We start from the raw sequence: 17,406 nt of genomic DNA, 5'->3' as shown, positions 1-17,406 counted from the left end.
TCTGGAACTAGTTGAGCAGGAAAACATGACTGGAAGTGAGATCTCACTGTACCTTTTTACTAAAGACAGCATAATTTTTGGAGTTTTCAATAAAACTACTCTGTTAGTAGCCATCTAAAATCATTGTTATTTGAAAAGACTCTCCAAGGTTAGATTAGATGATTTCTGAGATCATATCTTTTTTTTTTTTTTAAGGCAATTGGGGTTAAGTGACTTACCCAGGGTCACACATCTAGTAAGTGTCAAGTGTTTAGTCTGAGGCCAGATTTGAACTCGGGTCCTCCTGACTTCAGAGCCGGTGCTCTATCCACTGCACCACCTAGCTGCCCCTGAGATCATGTCTAGTTCCGACACTTTGTGAGTCTCATTGTCATAGTACGGTAGAAAATCCACAGGCTTAGGAGTCCATAGTACTGGATTTCAGTCTCAGTTTTTTAGCTAAATAGTTGTGACTTCAAATGAGTCACGTTATAGTTCTCTCATCTGTAAAATGAAGAAATTGAACTGGATGATTGACTAGTAACATTCTAGGAGAGTGTTCTAAAAGAATTTATGCTTTGTATTTGTTACACTTGAACTTCTTTGAAACATTTTATAGAGCCAGGGATCTTCTGGGCAGGCAGAATAAATTTAGGACTGTGAACCCAGGGTAAAAACTGCTGCCATAAGTATGCTAATCAGAAAGTAAAAGATCTTTGTTACTCCTTATAGAATAAAACACTCAAATTTAATGTAGCAAAGATTGTTTCAATCAGTAATTGCATACATATTTATTACTATAAATTTTTCTTTGCAGATCTCATATGGTAGCTTTTTATATTAGAGTTTATTGGTAAGAAATTGGAATACAAGGTCAATTCTGATTCTGGAAAATATAAGCCTTTATTAATTTTTTTTCTTTTGTAAGAACTGATTGAAGGAGAATAACTTTTTTTCCATTTTTGGGTTAGTGTAACTTTGTGTACATTCATTATTTTTTCCTGTCAAAATTTAGATATAATAAACTGTCTTATATTTTCTGACAGTTTATGATTTAATCTTTCACATTTTTATTTTTGGAAGAATGCCATGATGACATTTGAAGAAGAAAAAATGCAGTTGGCATGTGATGACTTAAAAACGACAGAAAAACTATGTGAAAGTGAAGAAGCTGGGGTTATTGAAACAATCAAGAATAAGATCAAGAAGAACGTAAGTACAACATCATTTAAATGATGAATTTGGCGCATTTGGGAAGATGGCTGCTTGGTTCTGACATTAATTACTACTGTGCCATGCTTTTGGCAGTTAGAACACAAATTTCATATTATTAAAAAGAATAAGAAAATAATTTACATATTTATCAACTGGAACTGTTTTCTGATTAATAGAACTTTTAAAAGGCACTACTGTCACTCAGCATGTTGTATTCAGTAATATGGAGATTCTGTAGGTGCAAGGTGATGACTTGGCTTAAGAAGTAAGCTTCATATTTAGAGATATCTGTTCCACTTTTCCTTGTACAGTCTTCTCGATGACCCCTAAGTTTCCTTCCACCTTTCTTGTGAGTTACTTACCAAGGACGTTTAGATATTTCTCGAAGTCAGCAATTTGGCATTTATGCATTTGGAAATTAGGGTGAGAGAGATGGGAAGGTTTAATGTTAATTTCTCTCTCATGAATGCATTTTTAATATTTAGATGGTCTTTATTCTCCAATTGTCATCCTTTGACTTTGATACTTGAAGAGTATCTTTAATTAATTACTATTAAATGAACAAAACCTTTTCCCTATCTAATATTGCTCCTGAGATTTTACTTAGTAGATAACTTATAGTTTCAAGTGTATAAGGAAAAAATATGGGAAAACTTTGACAGGATTATTTCAGTCCATTTGTATTGGTGTATTTCAAAACAAAAATTACTATAACATCATTTAAGCACTGAAATATTTTCTTAAGCACGCATTAGTAATGTGGTCATAATATGGTTCTTGTGTTCTTTTAAAGGTAAGTAAAAAGGTAAAGTAAAAAAAAAATATGAACTACCGTACTTTGTAAATTTGTCCAGTAGTGTTTCTTCAGCATCTACATAGGTTGTTTTAAAAGAAGTCTCATTTATTTTCCAGTGCCAAGTATAGTGACTTGCACAAAATAGGTAATTAACATTTGTCAAATTGAATTTTCAGCATGCGTTTGGATTTTTTTGTTTTCTTATTGCTATTTTAAATGTTCTTATAGGATATGAGTTGAAGTGTTGACATATTTTAAAAAGATATTGTGGAATCCTTAGCATATATTACTAAATTTCATTTAGCCTTTTCTCTAAAATTATATTCTAGAAATATTTTCACTATATATTTTTTCTGTGAAAAGTTTGGAAATGTTATCATGACTCTAGTTGTCAATTTTAATCATAGTAGCTAAGATCTAACAGTTATTTGTGGATACTTTGAAACTCTTATGTCCCTTTTTCTTACATGCTTAGAATTTTTTTTATAAATTTATTATTTTTAGTTTTCAGCATTCACTTTTATATGATTTTGAGTTCTAAATCCCCCCCATGGCATTGCATAGCATTTTTAAAAGTTTATTTTCAACTAAACTAAAATTAATAGTAATTTTTACTATAATCGTGATGTTTTTCACTAGTCATTTCTGTAACTATTAGATAAGCTCTATTTCATCTTCTTAGAATGACTTTTATAGGGTCCAGTGAGACAAATCATTTAATGAAGACACTCATATTATCGTTTTATGCTTTCTTCGCAATCTGCAGAAACTCTTTGTCATAGTCATTATGTTAAACCCGTGACAAACCATTAGTCAAATTCACTCTTCTTATTATTCAACCTCAAGATAGTTTTATCTGAGTTAGAGCACTGAGTAATTTTTCTCTAAGGAGGTTAAAATTTTTTTAAATAGTCCCCTTCTGTTTTAGTTTTGTTTCTTATTTATATCCTCTGTTCTTGAAGCTTCAAATTCAATCCACTCTAAGGCAGAGTTTCTTAACCTGTGTCTGTGAACCTGCTTGATAGATACGTAGATAAATAGCTGTATTTCGGTATAATTGATTTCCTTTGTAATCCTGTATATTTTGTTTTATGCATTTAAAAACACTATTCTGAGAAGGGGTCCATATCCATAGGTTTCATCAGCTTGCCAAAGGTATCCCTGACACAAAAATGGTACATAACTCTAATGGATTAGACTTCTTGAGAAATGTTGCTGTTGTTGTTGTTGTTTAAGAGGTATGGTTCAAGGATGTTGTGGTGGAAATTAATTGCTTTGTAGCCAAGATTTTGCCTTTTTTAGAAAAAATTGAAAAGAATCCCCATGACAATGAAATAATTTAAAAAAATCACACCAGATTGCCATTTAGTACATTTGAGTACAGAAGAGATAAATATCAAGATGAAATTGCCCTCATTGCTGTGAATGAAGCTTAGCTTAGCTTCCCTTTTTTCTCCCTGCATTTTCTTTATAGACCCTCCTCTTCTGAAGGTACTCAATGGCCTTCCCAGTATTTAGGATAGAAATCTGTGAGCTTTCAATTTTGTGACTTTAGTTGGCATCTCAGTTCTGTTACCTTCCTTACCGAATTATTGTAAGGATGACATTGAGATAGATGACAAAGGTAAAACACTATTCAGATTTGATTCATTGTTATTATGATCATTAGGATTTTTGATTTCATTCGTGTGGGTACTTCTAACACCTTTGCAGGTTTCAACCCTCCCATGCCTTTGTTGATGGTTTGAAGTGGCATGGCCAAAAAAACTGATCACATGGTAATTGAGCCTTGCCTGTCTTAACTAGGTTGATTTACTGATTAATGAACACTCTAGATCAGGGGTTCTTAACCTGGGTTTTGTGAACTTGTTTTTTTAAATATTTTGGTAAATGAGATTGTTTACTGTCTCAGAGAGGGAGGAAAGGATGGAACTTGGAACTCAAAACTTAAACAAAAAACAATGAATGTTAAAAATTATTTGTATACATAACTATTTTAAAATAAAGTTTTTTAAAAAAATTTTGACAAATGCAATTCAATATAATTTATAAGCCTATGTATTTTATTTATATATTTTAAAACATGATACAAAAAAGGTCTAGAGAGACTATAAGCAAGCCTTTACAACTTGGTGTAATAACTAGTTGGGCTTTGTTAGGTTAATGCTTAACTATCTTTCCCCTCATGACATAATGAAGCATAGGAGTGGGAATTTATTTCTATGCATATACAAAGATAATGTTTTACATAGCTTTAAAAGCCAAGTTTAACTTGATACATGGAGGACAGGTGTTACTCTTTAATTCAAATGTATATTGCCCACCATATTCAAAACGTTGTGAACGTTGATACGGGGATACAAAATCAAAATGGCAATGGCCCCTGCCCTTAAGGAACTTACATTCTACTGGAGGAACAAGATGTTGAATAGGAAAATGACACTTTGATATTTAGGATCTGTCATTTTGTTGGTGTCTGTATTCCTTCCTGGATAATTCTTGTCCGTGTTTTCTATAAATTTTCCATAATGGAAAGCCACAGAGCAACACTTGGAGAATAGTTCAAGAGATGGACTTTTGTTGCAGCAAGCAGGGATCATTGTGTAATAATATAATTGTATAAAACCACTCAGTAATTTCTCAAATATAATCCATTCCAAACTCCTTCCCCCAATTCTGAGGCTCAGCTCACTGTCCATCTGTGTCATCTTTCCAAAATACGTATCACAGAATTATAAAATCTGAGAATTGGTAAGGACTCTGTCACCTAGCTCACTCTGCTTACTCCATTACATTCCTGACAAATATAATACTCCTGGCTTGAAGGCTTCTAATAATGGGAGAAGTTAGCTACATCCCAAGATCATCTATTCAGCTTTTTAGGAATTTTTTTCCTTACATAACAACATGTGCTTTTGTGTAACTTTAGTAATTGCTCCTACTTCTATTATCAGGGAAAGTAAAGCAAATCTAATTCCTCTTCTACTTGCCAGTCATTCAAGCACTTAATTCATTTATATTCAACAAATATTTATTACTTGCAAAGCAAAATGCTAGGTCCCAAGAATACATAAAGATAAAAACCCAAGACAGAGACTACTCTCGAGGAACTTGAATTTTTGTACCAAGTACATTGATCCAAAGATCTTTCTACTGAAACGGTATTTAGGGATTCTGTTCCTAGGGCTATCCTGTTTCAAAAACACTGATTTTAATTTCATTTGCTATACTCGTTAAGAAGTCTTTTCCAGCAGTGCTCCACAAGTGGGTAGGGCTAGAATTATACTGCTGCCACCTTTTCACGGAATTGGCATTGCATGAGAATGTGAAATTCAGTTGTGCATGAGGAGGGAAATAGCCATCATCCCCCTGGACTCAGCATTTCTTTACAGTTAATTTCGTTAGGTTCTTCATCTTATTATCTGAGAACACACGTAGTTTCCATTTTCCTCACAGTTCTTGTGGCCTTCTTTTGAACACTCCCCAAACTGTCAGTGTTCTTCCCAAAATTCTACAGGCAGAACTTAAAATCAGTATTCCCTATATGATCTCACTAGGGCAGACCACAACAAGATTTTTCCTCCCTTTACCAGTCCATCAAAACTCCTTCCTGTCTTTCACATGATGACTGTTATGTAGCTGTACTTTCCCTATCCTGTGTCTGTATAGTTGATTTTTTTGAACCAGAGTATAGTCTTTACATTTATTTAGATTACACATTTATTAAGTAACTACTATATGAAAAACAATATGCTGGGCACTGTGATACAAAGACAAAAATTAAATAAGTCTTTACCCTCAAAGTATTTACATTCTGCTGGGGCCATATGACATCTACACTGTATACATGAAAGTGTAATACATAGTTTGAGAAGGGAAAAAAACACCAGCAGGTGGGCTAATATCAGGAAAGACTCCATAGAGGTGGGGCACCTCATCTAGTAAAAAGACAATTTTGTAAGACACAGATGAGGAAGTACTACATACCAAAGATAGGTGACAGTTTGTATGAATGCATGCAGACAGGAGATGAAATGTTGAGTTGGGTAAATAGTTAATAGTCTAGTTTTCCTGAAATGTAGAGAGCATGAAGGGGAGCAGTAATATAAGATATACTAATAAAGTTTAGATAGGAGCTAGATTGTATAATGGGCAATTAGGTGTTGCAGTAGATAGAGCGCAGGGCCAAGAGTCAGGAAACTCATCTCCTGAGTTTAAATCCAACCTCAGAAACTTACTAGCTGTGTGACCATAGGCAAGTCAATTAACCCTGTTTATCTCAATTCCTCATTTGTAAAATAAGCTAGAGAAGGAAAGGCCAAAGCACTCCAGTATCTTTGCTGAGAATCCCTGAATGGGGTCATGAAGAGTCGGACACAACTGAACAAGACTGTATGAAGCATTAAATGCCAGTCTGTATTTTATCCTAGAGGTAGTAGGGAACTATTAACATTTTTTGAGCAGGAAAGTGATATCATCAGATCTGTGAGTTAGAATATTTTTGCCAAATCTGTGTCATGGATTAGATAGGAAAGAGACCAAAAACAGGGAGACTCCTTAGGAGACTTATAGTAGTCTAGGCAAGAGATGTGAGTGGCAATCAAAGAGAAGAGAGATGTTGTGTGGGTAGAACTGATCAGATTTATTTAGTGAGTGATTTGAATATCAAGGCTAAAAGAGAAGGAAGAGTGGAGGATGATTTCCAGTTATGAATAGGTGAATAGGAGGGTGCTAATAATCTCAGTACAAACAAGGAGGTTTGGAGAAAGTGTTTGAGGGGCAGGAACATAAGTTTAGTTTTTGACACGTTCAGCTTGATTCCCCAATAGAAGTATCCAGAAAACATATAAAGTGAAGGGATAGAACCTAGGATTTAGGACAGGATCACCATGGTGTAGAGGAAGAAAAAAAAAGCATGGTCCAGGGCAGCACTTGGAGGATGGAAATTAGATGGAGATTTTTTAGCAAAGGAGACCAAAGAAAGCTCAATCATACAGATAGATGGAGAACCCCATAAAGAGCAGTATCATGGAAGCCAAGGGAAGAAAGGATTTCCAGGATTAGATGGTGGTCAGTGGTATAAAAAAATTGCACAAGATAAGGACTGAGAAAAAATAATCAAATTTAGCAGTTGAAATTATTGGTAATCTTTGAAAGAGCTGTTATTTCTATTAAATTTCATTTTCTTCGATTCTATAGATAATTTGAGTGTATCAAAGCTTGAATTTATGAAGTGCTTTACAGTTTTACAAACTGCTTTCTCTTCGTAACCCTGTGAACTAGGTAATATGAGTATTTTTATTCCCATTTTATAGATGCAGATACTGAGGCTCAGAATTTGTGACTTGCCTCAAATCACATTGACAGAGTCAAGACTTGAAGCCAGGTCATCTGATTCCAGTGCTCTTTCCATTATACCAGTCTTCGGTAGTGTGGCAGCTTGTTCATTGTTGAATAAAGGTCACTCCTTGAGAACAGCAACAATTTAATGTTTTCTGACAGTTTAAGAAGTGTGTCATTTTTAGCACCTTTATACCACTGTTCTGCTGTACATCACTACAGAAACACAAGAGTACCATAAGGTTGAGAAGCATTATTTTTTCACTTTTGTCCATTTCATGAGTTGCTGTAGCCAACATAAACAAATAAATTATCACTTACGTAGCGGCTAGTGTTCTGGTAATGAGCCTTACTTAGCCAAGATGGTTCTGAGAACCAGCGGGGCTCATGTTCAAAAGCTTTTTCAGTACCATAAATCTACTACAACTTGCACTCCTGCATTCTCCTGACATAAACCTTCAAGAACCCAGGTCAATACCACAACGAAAGGGTTATCAGAACAGGATTATCTTTGTGGAGAAGCTAATCTCCATGCCTTTTAAAATTCAGTGTCTGATCACTAACTTTTATTTTTGTCAGACAGACTCCTCATATCTTGTCTTATGACATCTGAGAAACCATAGATAGAAGAACATTTGCCCTTAAAACTGCAGCAGGAATTAGTAACAATTTTTTTTCCCACATTAGAGGGTGGGTGACAATGAGAGGACTATTACCTCCACTCTTTTTTCTTTTTGTTACAGAGCAGTTTTGAGGGGTGCTGGGCAGAACCCAAATGTCCACAGACAGTGAAGTGTTGTTTTTTTGTTTGCTTGTTTGTTTTACAAAACAGCTTGTTAAAAATTAGTTTGCTTCTATAGAACTTTGTGGCCACTGTGGCCCAAGCCTTTTTCTCCTGCTTTCCCAGTACAGTCAGTATGGTTAAAGGTATGGGACAGTATCTCCAAGAACCAAATTAAGCTTAAAGCTTGAGTTTCTTCTAAACTGGCCCTCAGGCCAGCTCCTTCTTTCATTTGGGAAACAGACCCTTCTGTGTCGAAGCTTAGAGAGGGAGGATTAATTAAAGAAGAAGAAAGGAGAGAGACAGAGTCTGGGAATAGAAGGACAAGAAGGTAATGTTAGTCATACCAGCCATTTTTATCATCTCTATAGCATCCCTATCCTTCTTGTCCTATCAAAGAAGCCCAATAAGATGATGCTTGTTAGGAGGATCAGATGAGATACTATTCATAAAGCTCTTAGCACAGTGGCTGCCACATGGTGCTATATAAATTCTACCTCTTATTACTGTTATTATTACTATTACTATTATTATGGTGGCTAATATACAGGCATTTATATAGTGCCTTAAGGTTTGCAAAACACTTAATGTATTTATCATTTGATCCTCACAGCAACCTGGAGAGGTAGATGCGATTATTATTCCCATTTTACAGATGAGGAAACAGGCTGAGAGTGGTTAAATGACTTGCTCACATTCACACGGCTCTTACATGTCTTAGGCAGGATTTGAACTCAGTTCTTCCTCGCTGCAGTTTCACCACTTTGTCTACTATACTACTCTGCTGTCTTCTGCCCACAGGTCCTCATAATCTCTTTCAGCGTTAGTTGACCTGCTGGGAGCTTTTGTTCCACTGGCAGAACCTTCAAAAACATCAAGTCCTTCCCCTCTGCACCATGATGAATAGACAGCGGAGTAGGACTTTGTGGAGGGGGAGGTATTTGTATAGTAAGTAGATCTAAGTTGTAGGGGCCACTTTTGCTCCTCCCTGACTTCCTAAAAGTACGTAGTAGGGAGAGGGTGAATTTTACTTGCAACTAAGCATTCATTTCCCTTTGTGAGTTCTCCAGTTTTAAGGCTAGGCTGGTTTTGTTTTGTTTTTTTTTTTTTTTTAATCAATCATCCATTAGATTCCTAGGTATTTCCACTCCAACTATACATACTCTCCAACCTCTTAGCTACCATGAGCCAGATTACTGTGGGATCATAAACTGACTTTATTATAAGCCTAAAGAAAACATAATTAGGATGGCAAATATTTCAAATTAACTTTTAGGTTCTTTACTCTTTATATTAATTTGTGCCATCATTTCCCTCTATTAACTTTGCATAAACGAGAATTGACTGTTCAACAAAAAGGTAAAGAAACTGAAAACTGCAACATTAAAACAATCAAGCTTGACTCCAAAGAAGACATATATAAAGTAACCCCGTTCCCCCTCTTTAAGAGGTGGGGGACTGTGGGTTTGGAACATGGGGAAAATAATAAAAAAACAAACATTAATAAAAATTTATTCTTATAAACAAGGTAAAGAAAGATATGCAGACTTGAATAGGTTCTTAAAATTCACTTTTAGTTACATAATGTTTTGAGATACTTCATTCAAATTTTATAAATTTGGCTAAATATTCCATAGGCAACACTCTTAAAATAACAAGTCACGTCAATGAAGCTGTAAAATGTAAAACACTGTTAAATTATGACACATGTTTGAGCAATTAAGTTTCACAATCCTAATTTTAGAATTGTTTCATTCAGTAAAAAGAAAAGATATCTCAAACGGGTAGCGCATAAGATTGCTATTTTTATGTTTTATTATGACATTTCCTTTCCTTTTTTGCATTATTCAAACAGGTTGATGCTCGAAAATCTGCACCATCTATGGTTGATCGACTTCAGAGACAAATAATTATAGCTGACTGTCAGGTTTACTTGGCTGTACTTTCTTTTGTGAAACAAGAGTTGTCAGGTAATGCTGAAACATTTTTAACGTTTTACTCCATTTCAGTGGGTAAATTACCAATAGGACTCTTTTTTTTAGAAGGCCACCTATTTCAGCCTCTGAAAATATAGGGTACCAAATGCTTCTTATTATCACTTACTACTTAAGAAAGGTAAACCAAACACACAAGCAAATACTTGGCAATGGGAGTAGTAGTAGTAGTATGTCTCTGCTTCATCCTCTTGTCTCAGCAGTGTTTGCCAGAGGTGGGGAACCTGTGGCCTCGAGGCCCTTAAGTTTGGCCCTTTGACTAAATCCAAACTTCACAGAGCTATCCTTTTATTAAGGATTAATTAGTTAAGTTAAAAGATTTATTAGTCCTTTATTAAGACAGTCACTTCATGTTGGTGATGAAAGTGGAGATGACCATTGTCTTCTAGTTCACCATCATCTTCTATTTCATACTTCGTTTCTGTGTGGCAACCAGTCTGGCGTTATGAACCTTAAAATGAGAAATTACTGGTTAGAGCTCTATCTTTCGAATATAGATTTTGAAGGCTGAAAAAAGAAATTACTAATAATCTAGTTTCCTTGAATGAATAACATTTTAATCTTCATTTTAAAAATGTAAACACATCCCTTTTTTGTTTGGTCATAGAAAAGTTCTATTGCTTCTTCCCTTTACCCATCCAATAGAATCTGATTTCCTAACCAGAAAGTAATGTCTAAATTTAGCAAAATAAATTACTTTTTCAGATATTCATTGTAAGGGCCTGTCCAGTACTACTAGTAAAAACTTATCTTATGAATAGGCAAAAACTCTTTGAGAAGAAAAATCTAAAATTAGATTTTACTTTAAAATTGTGTAAGATATTTTGCTACTTAGTTGAGATACAAACTTTCCTCATCATACAACATTCTGAAGTCATTTCATTCATTATTGGAAAAATCAAAGATGTTTGGTTGCTAATTGGGTCAAGTTAAAATTAAATTTGACTTTTACTTGAGTTCTGATATGTTAATACAATAAGACTTTGGTATTTCACTAACATGGATACAACCTGTCCATGTTAGATCTTTTCCTTTTCATCATCCCAAATCTCTTCCAGTAACTTACTGGTCTGGACACTGAATACTTGTCTGATGAAAGGCCTATAAATCAGAAGACATGGACGCTGCACTGGGCTGCAAAAAAGGAATAGTACAACACTATTTTTAAAAATTAATCATTTTCCTTTACCCATTATAGTGCATCAGAAATGAAAGAATAATAGAGTTTATCTAGAATTCTTTGTTCAAAAACAGGACAGTAAAGTCTACTTCTGTAGGGATCTCAAACTAAGGTTGTAAGCCTTCCTTATTTTTCCTTCTGACTTAAAAACTCCTTGGAAAGAAAGCTACTTTTAGACAGAAGTTGAGGCATGAGTTAATTTTTATTTCATCAATCCTGGTTTTTTGCAGGATCAGTTCATTTGAGTTATATTTAGTCTTTGCTGTTTTGACAATGTACCTACCTGGTTCTTTCTGCAGCTAAACAACCTTGTATGGATGTTGAAATGAAATTGTGACAGACAAGACGCTCTCAGATTCCAACAAAAATAGCTTTCTGCTGAATAGCTTCACATATATTTCAAAGCAACAGTATGCAAAATAAAAATGTGCTTAACTTGCCTGTCAGTGGCCCACTGGCTTACCATTTATTGTCTTCTATGTTGATTTTGCATTTGGGGATCTTTTTCTTAGGTGTTTTTTGAATGGACATTTTTCCTATGAGAAGTAGTCCTCCTGGGCATGAAAGTATTCAGGTGTTTGTTATAGGTGTTCCTCTCCTCTCTGGAGGGGTATGCAAGCTAGGGAGGTGTAGAAACATGTTCCCAGCCTTCCTGGATAAGGCGGCGTGGCCACCAGGCAAGGAGATGAGCAGTAGGTAGTGGGATAAGAGGACCATATGGCCAGAGTAGTAGTAATAATATCCACTCAAATTTTTGTACCTTATATTTTTTTTAAAATATTTTTTGACAATCATGAGAAGTAATATATTGTTATCCTTATTGCTCAAGATCACACAGCTTAGTTGTTTTTGTTTATTGTTGTTATTTTTCATCCAGGAGAGGTGGAAATAACAAATACAAAATGAATACAAAACAGAAATATAAAACCTGTGGGTGACCTCTGAGTGAGTAGCTTTACATCCAGGGTTGCATTCCATTCTTTATGGTTCCTTGGCCCTTGTGAGAGGAGTCAGTCTCTGGGTTGTGAGGACAGTTATGGGACATGGGGTGTGAGGATGGTTTCACAACCTGGAGTCAAATTGTTAGGAAACCCAAGCCCTACCTGGGAAGGGGGGTAGGTGTGGGGACAATATGACCAGAGGAGGGTGTGATGGACTGGGACTTAAGTGGAAGAATAAAGAGGACAGAGCTCAACAACTATGCTACTTCCGCTGTGGTAAGTATACTAGGACACAAATACACATAGTATTTGTAGTGTAGGCAGCTAAATGTCTTTCTGGAGACAGAAAGACCTGAGTTTGAATCCTGCCTCAGACACTTAGTAGCTGTGTGACCCTGGGCAAGTGACTTAATCTCTCTTAGCCTCAGTTTCCTCATCTGTAAAATGAGGTTAATAATAGCATCTTCCCCACATGGTTGTTGTTTATCTCAAATGAGACAGCATATGTAAAGTGCTTTGCAAACCCTTGAAACATTATGTAAATTATTAATCAATCGATAAATATTTATTAAATGCCTACTATGTGCCAAGGACTGAGGTTATTATTCATAGTAGTGGAAGCAGTAGTATACCTATTCACCAATGGAAATGCATCGTGCTGCCCCCTTCTTTCCTACTCCCCACCTTCCATCTCACTCAGTCACCATAAAAATTTAGTTTTGGGAAATGTTAGTGTATCTTGATAGGTTCTTTTCACAACTAAACCCTCTACCCATTATCACGAAAGAGTTAAAGGGTCAAAGATCCGTTTGTGGGGACAGAGACCCCAGTTCTGCTGCCTAGCTAGTTTGGGCCATGACTTTATTCCAACTTGACAGATTGTCTGTGGTTTTCTGTTTGTACCAATGAGTCATTCCACTGGTACAGACTTTCAGGAGCTGAGTGACTGATTGATTGAATGTGACATTTCAGAGGGACATCTCATCATTAAGAGATGAGAACAGAATGTGTGTGTGTGTGTGTGTGTGTGTGTGTGTGTAGGAGACAGATTATTGCCGTTCCCTCGCTGCTGCGTTGTGAGTGTGACATCATTGACTGCATTGCTGCAGACGACTGGCCTAATAAGTTTTACTCTGTAAGCTGCAGTACTATTGAATATGTAGTACAAACTGAGACTGGTCTGAAGTTCCCTCAGTCTCCATCTGGCTGAGCTTTGCTGTGTTTAGAATTTTATAGAACCATAATTATGGAAATAGTGCAGTGAGAGGGTTATCTTAGCCCCAAATTGTACTTAGGTACTACCATAAATAGTAAGAATAAAATGTTCCTTTAAATGAAAAAAAAATTATTTTGAATTTCATTGCAACCAGTTCTTTGTTTTAAATTGCTTAGATCTAAATTTAGGATTCTGTTTAGTAGCATGCAGTTGAGAGCAGCAAAATTTGTGGAATTTTATTATTTTTATGTGTTTTAAAGTAACAAAAAATTATGATGTCAGATTCTATAATAAGCTGTATTCATTTCATTTTTATTTTAAAGTGAACTTTACTTTTTTTTTAAGGAGAGCTCTGTGAAATATGCACAAAGATGAGGTTTCCTTTTTTGGGGTGGGGCAGAATAGTATTCCTACTGCTTCTACCCTTGTCTGGGCTCTTATTACTTCCAGATAGAATTATTTTAGCGAACCTCCTATCTGATGTCTTTTGTCCCCTTCCATTCTGTCTTGCATACTGCTGTGAAAATAATTGTCTTTAAACATTCTTTTTATTATGTCCCTTTTCTGTTTAGAGGCCAATGTTGGCTTTTTCCTACTATATCAAGAACATACTCTTCTGCCTGGCTTTCAAAATTCTCTATACTCTGGACCCACCCTTTCTCTAACCTAATTTTGTACTACTTTCCAACATGTACCCTCTAAACACCTGGGAGCACTCCATGTTAGCCTGGTAACATCGTTTATTAGCTCCACGAAAACATAACGTTAAAGTTAGTAATATTACAGTGGGTCAGGTGGTCCTATGAGAATGGTAATGAGCTGTGGTCCTCTGCAGGCTGCCCTCTGGACCAAGCTTTTCACCCTGAAGTCTCAACTTCAGCCATGGAATTCTCACTTTGGAAGTATCCTCTCCCCAGAGGCCTCTCCCTCTGATGTTTCCTCCCAGAACTTCTAATGAGATAATATTTGTAAAGCACTTCCCACAGTGCCTGTCACATAGTAGGTACTTAATAAATGCTTATTCCTGTTCACTTCCTTTTCCATTTAAGGCATCCAGGCCAACCATGACTCCTTCCTCTACAGGCTGCACTTCAGACTTTTCATACCGCACCCTCTCACCGGGCTCCTGTGTATCCCAGTCTCTGTCACCTCCTCTGCTTTTCAGCTCCCTTTGAGGTTTTAGATGTTATCTTCCCCCATTAGAATGTAAGCTCCTTGAAGGCAGAGCCTTGTTCTTTCTACTTATATTTGCATTCTCAGCTCTTAGCAGTGTTTAGCACATAGTAAGCACTTAATAAATGCTTGTTGACTGTTGATTTACTGGTAGGCTTGGGAGTGGAGAACAGGAACTGGAGCTCTTAATAGGGAGCAAGAACCAGGGAAGGCCAAGGAGCCTGAAGATGTCAGGATGGTTTATGGAAAGGGGCAGTTATGTCATTACGTTATTGCAAAATGACACTGGTTGGGACAGTGTCACAAGTATGCCAGTGTTTGTTGGCAATTTTTGCAATCCAGTGTAATTAGCAGTTAATTAGTTACTGTTTTGCATTGTTCAATTTTAGTTTCCCATGCATTTGTGTCTTCTTAATTGTTAACTCTTTGAGGGCACAAAACTTCTTTACAACCTCAGTGCTAAATGCACTTTGCATAGTTCTCACTCAGCAAATAATTGTTTGTCTAACAATTGTAGGTTTTTACAAATTCTCAGGTTCAGCCATTTTATTTGAAGCTCATCCTTTCACATTTTCAAGTGTGTTTTTTTAATTTCAGATTTGTTTCTTGTTTGCTAATCTTTTGCCACCTTTTAATCATCTTTTTTATCTGTATGTACTTGTGATAACTGCTAGCATTTTGCTTAGGGTTGCAGAAGTGTTACATTTTGTCCATGCTTTTTATGTTTATTTTTATTTGATGCTTTCATTAAGAAGGAAAAAAATAAACTAATGCTTTGTGAGCCCATTTATCTCTTTTCCTGCCTCTTTCCGACGCACAGTAGTGGTAAAAAAGAGCATTAGGGTTAGAATCAAGAGACCTAGATTTGTATCCCAGTCCCACCACTTATTCACTGTGTGACCATGGGCAAGTCATTGGACTTATTTTCCTCTCCTGCAAAGTGGGAGTAATAATACTTGCATTATGTGCTTCACAGTGTTGTGAGGAAAGTGCACAGTGAACCTTAAAATGTTGTATCAATTTGAAGTATTTTTTGGTAAATTTTGTTCTACAAAGACCATCATCCATCAATAACCTATAACTTTTAGACTAGATATATTGTTAATATTGACCCCCACAGGAGACATGATAATCATTGGTTAGTGAACATTGATATATTAAATATAACCCCAGTTCTCTCATCCACTCTTGGTCACCTGAATTCTTAAAAAAAAAAAAAAAAAAACTTCCTGAAACTTGAAAGTATTTTTTTGTCTCTCCTTGCATAGAACATTGCTTTCATCCTTCTTCCTGTGTTTTCAAGTAATCACAAATCTGTAATGTGTACATTTTTGCTAGTTACAACTTTGCAGATGAGGAAAGTATATACATTTGCTCCACAACTACCACTGACATTCCTTACAAAGATATCCTCTTCCTTGAATTTGTGTTATAGAAGTGATCATAATAGTCAAACTTTAAAAGCCAAATTGTCTTCTTTAATCTACTTGTAAAAATGTTGTTGGGGAAGGGCCCAGGCCAAAAGCACACCTCTGGGTGATGTGATGTGTTTTGCACCTGTTGTTTTTTTTTTTGTTGCCTTCTTGGTGGCCCATGTTTTGAGCTACATTCTGGTAAAGTAAAGGATGTAGCAAAAAAAAATAATGGGGGAACCTTGAAAATAATGGTAGGAGAAGAGCTTTTTCCTAGGACCCTCTTGTCACTGGACATCTTTTTTTGGATGGGAGCTCTGTGTGTGACATACATATAGTGAATAGGGGTGTGTGAAAAGGCAGTAATATTATAGACTGAAAAAAAGCATCAAACCAACAACGTAGATTGTTCACCAACAATTAAATGATCACATATGGAATTTTGACTGTATTTTAATATTTAAAGTGAAAAACTTAGGATAATCTTCATATGAAATTTGGAATCCACTGTATTTTAATATTTAAAATGAAAATCTCTGGATAGTCTTCATATGAAATTTGGAATCCATGCCGTTCCCTCTTAAAAATTGGCCTGGTTTTCATGTTGGCTGTAAATATGCAATACTGAAAAATCTCATAACTGCTCTTATATTCAGAATATGGTAATTTATACTCCAAAAACCCATTTTTTTTCCTTTTTTCTCTTTTTTTTCCCTAGCATACATAAAAGGTGGATGGATCCTTAGAAAAGCCTGGAAAATCTACAACAAGTGCTACATAGACATCAATGCCCTACAGGAACTGTATCAGAAAAAACTAACTGAAGAACCCTCAGATGCTGCAAATGATAATCACGTTGCTGTGGAGGGAGTGTCAGAGGAATCTCTAAATAGACTGAAAGGGGCTGTTAGCTTTGGATATGGACTATTTCATCTTTGTATATCCATGGTGCCACCAAACCTTCTCAAAATCATCAACCTGCTGGGTTTTCCTGGAGACCGAATGCAGGGCCTTTCTTCATTGATGTATGCAAGTGAAAGTAAGGACATGAAGGCTCCTTTAGCTACGTGAGTAGCTATATTGCAATGCTTTGGTAGATATTATAGTGTTGAAAGTAAGTAAACTACAATCAAAGATGAGACTTTAAAGGAAACAGCAGGTAAAACAATCCGTTGCTTGACACAATGTGATGCCTTATAAAACTTGTTGCATCATTGGTGGCTTTTATTCTGTTGGAGGATGATACTGTAATGTAGAATTTTAGGTAGACCATCTATTGTCTTAACATTCTAATGAGAATTTTAATTGCACTTTAATCTTGTTAAGTGAAGGAATCATAAAATCAGAGACGTAGAGCTGGAAAGGCACCACCACCCCAG

At 35.8% G+C, this 17,406-nt stretch overlaps 1 protein-coding gene across 4 annotated transcripts in view; it reads left to right on the top strand.

Moving 5' to 3' along the window:
- LOC114031700 (tetratricopeptide repeat protein 39C) overlaps nt 1-17,406 on the top strand; it is a 112,418-nt gene that overhangs the window by 34,947 nt on the left and 60,065 nt on the right. For 3 of the 4 annotated variants that reach the window (XM_027846853.1, XM_027846854.1, XM_027846855.1), the window contains exons 3-5: nt 1,063-1,191; nt 9,967-10,081; nt 16,746-17,094. In XM_027846853.1, the coding sequence (XP_027702654.1) occupies nt 1,063-1,191; nt 9,967-10,081; nt 16,746-17,094 (593 nt within the window). The other variant, XM_027846856.1, reaches the window with a different exon arrangement.

The sequence above is a fragment of the Vombatus ursinus genome, unplaced genomic scaffold (assembly GCF_900497805.2).
Source record: "Vombatus ursinus unplaced genomic scaffold, bare-nosed wombat genome assembly UNPS02015255.1, whole genome shotgun sequence".
Classification (NCBI taxonomy): Eukaryota; Metazoa; Chordata; class Mammalia; order Diprotodontia; family Vombatidae; genus Vombatus; species Vombatus ursinus.
Note: the sequence above shows the minus strand (reverse complement) of the source record. Positions and strands in the feature narration are given on the sequence as shown.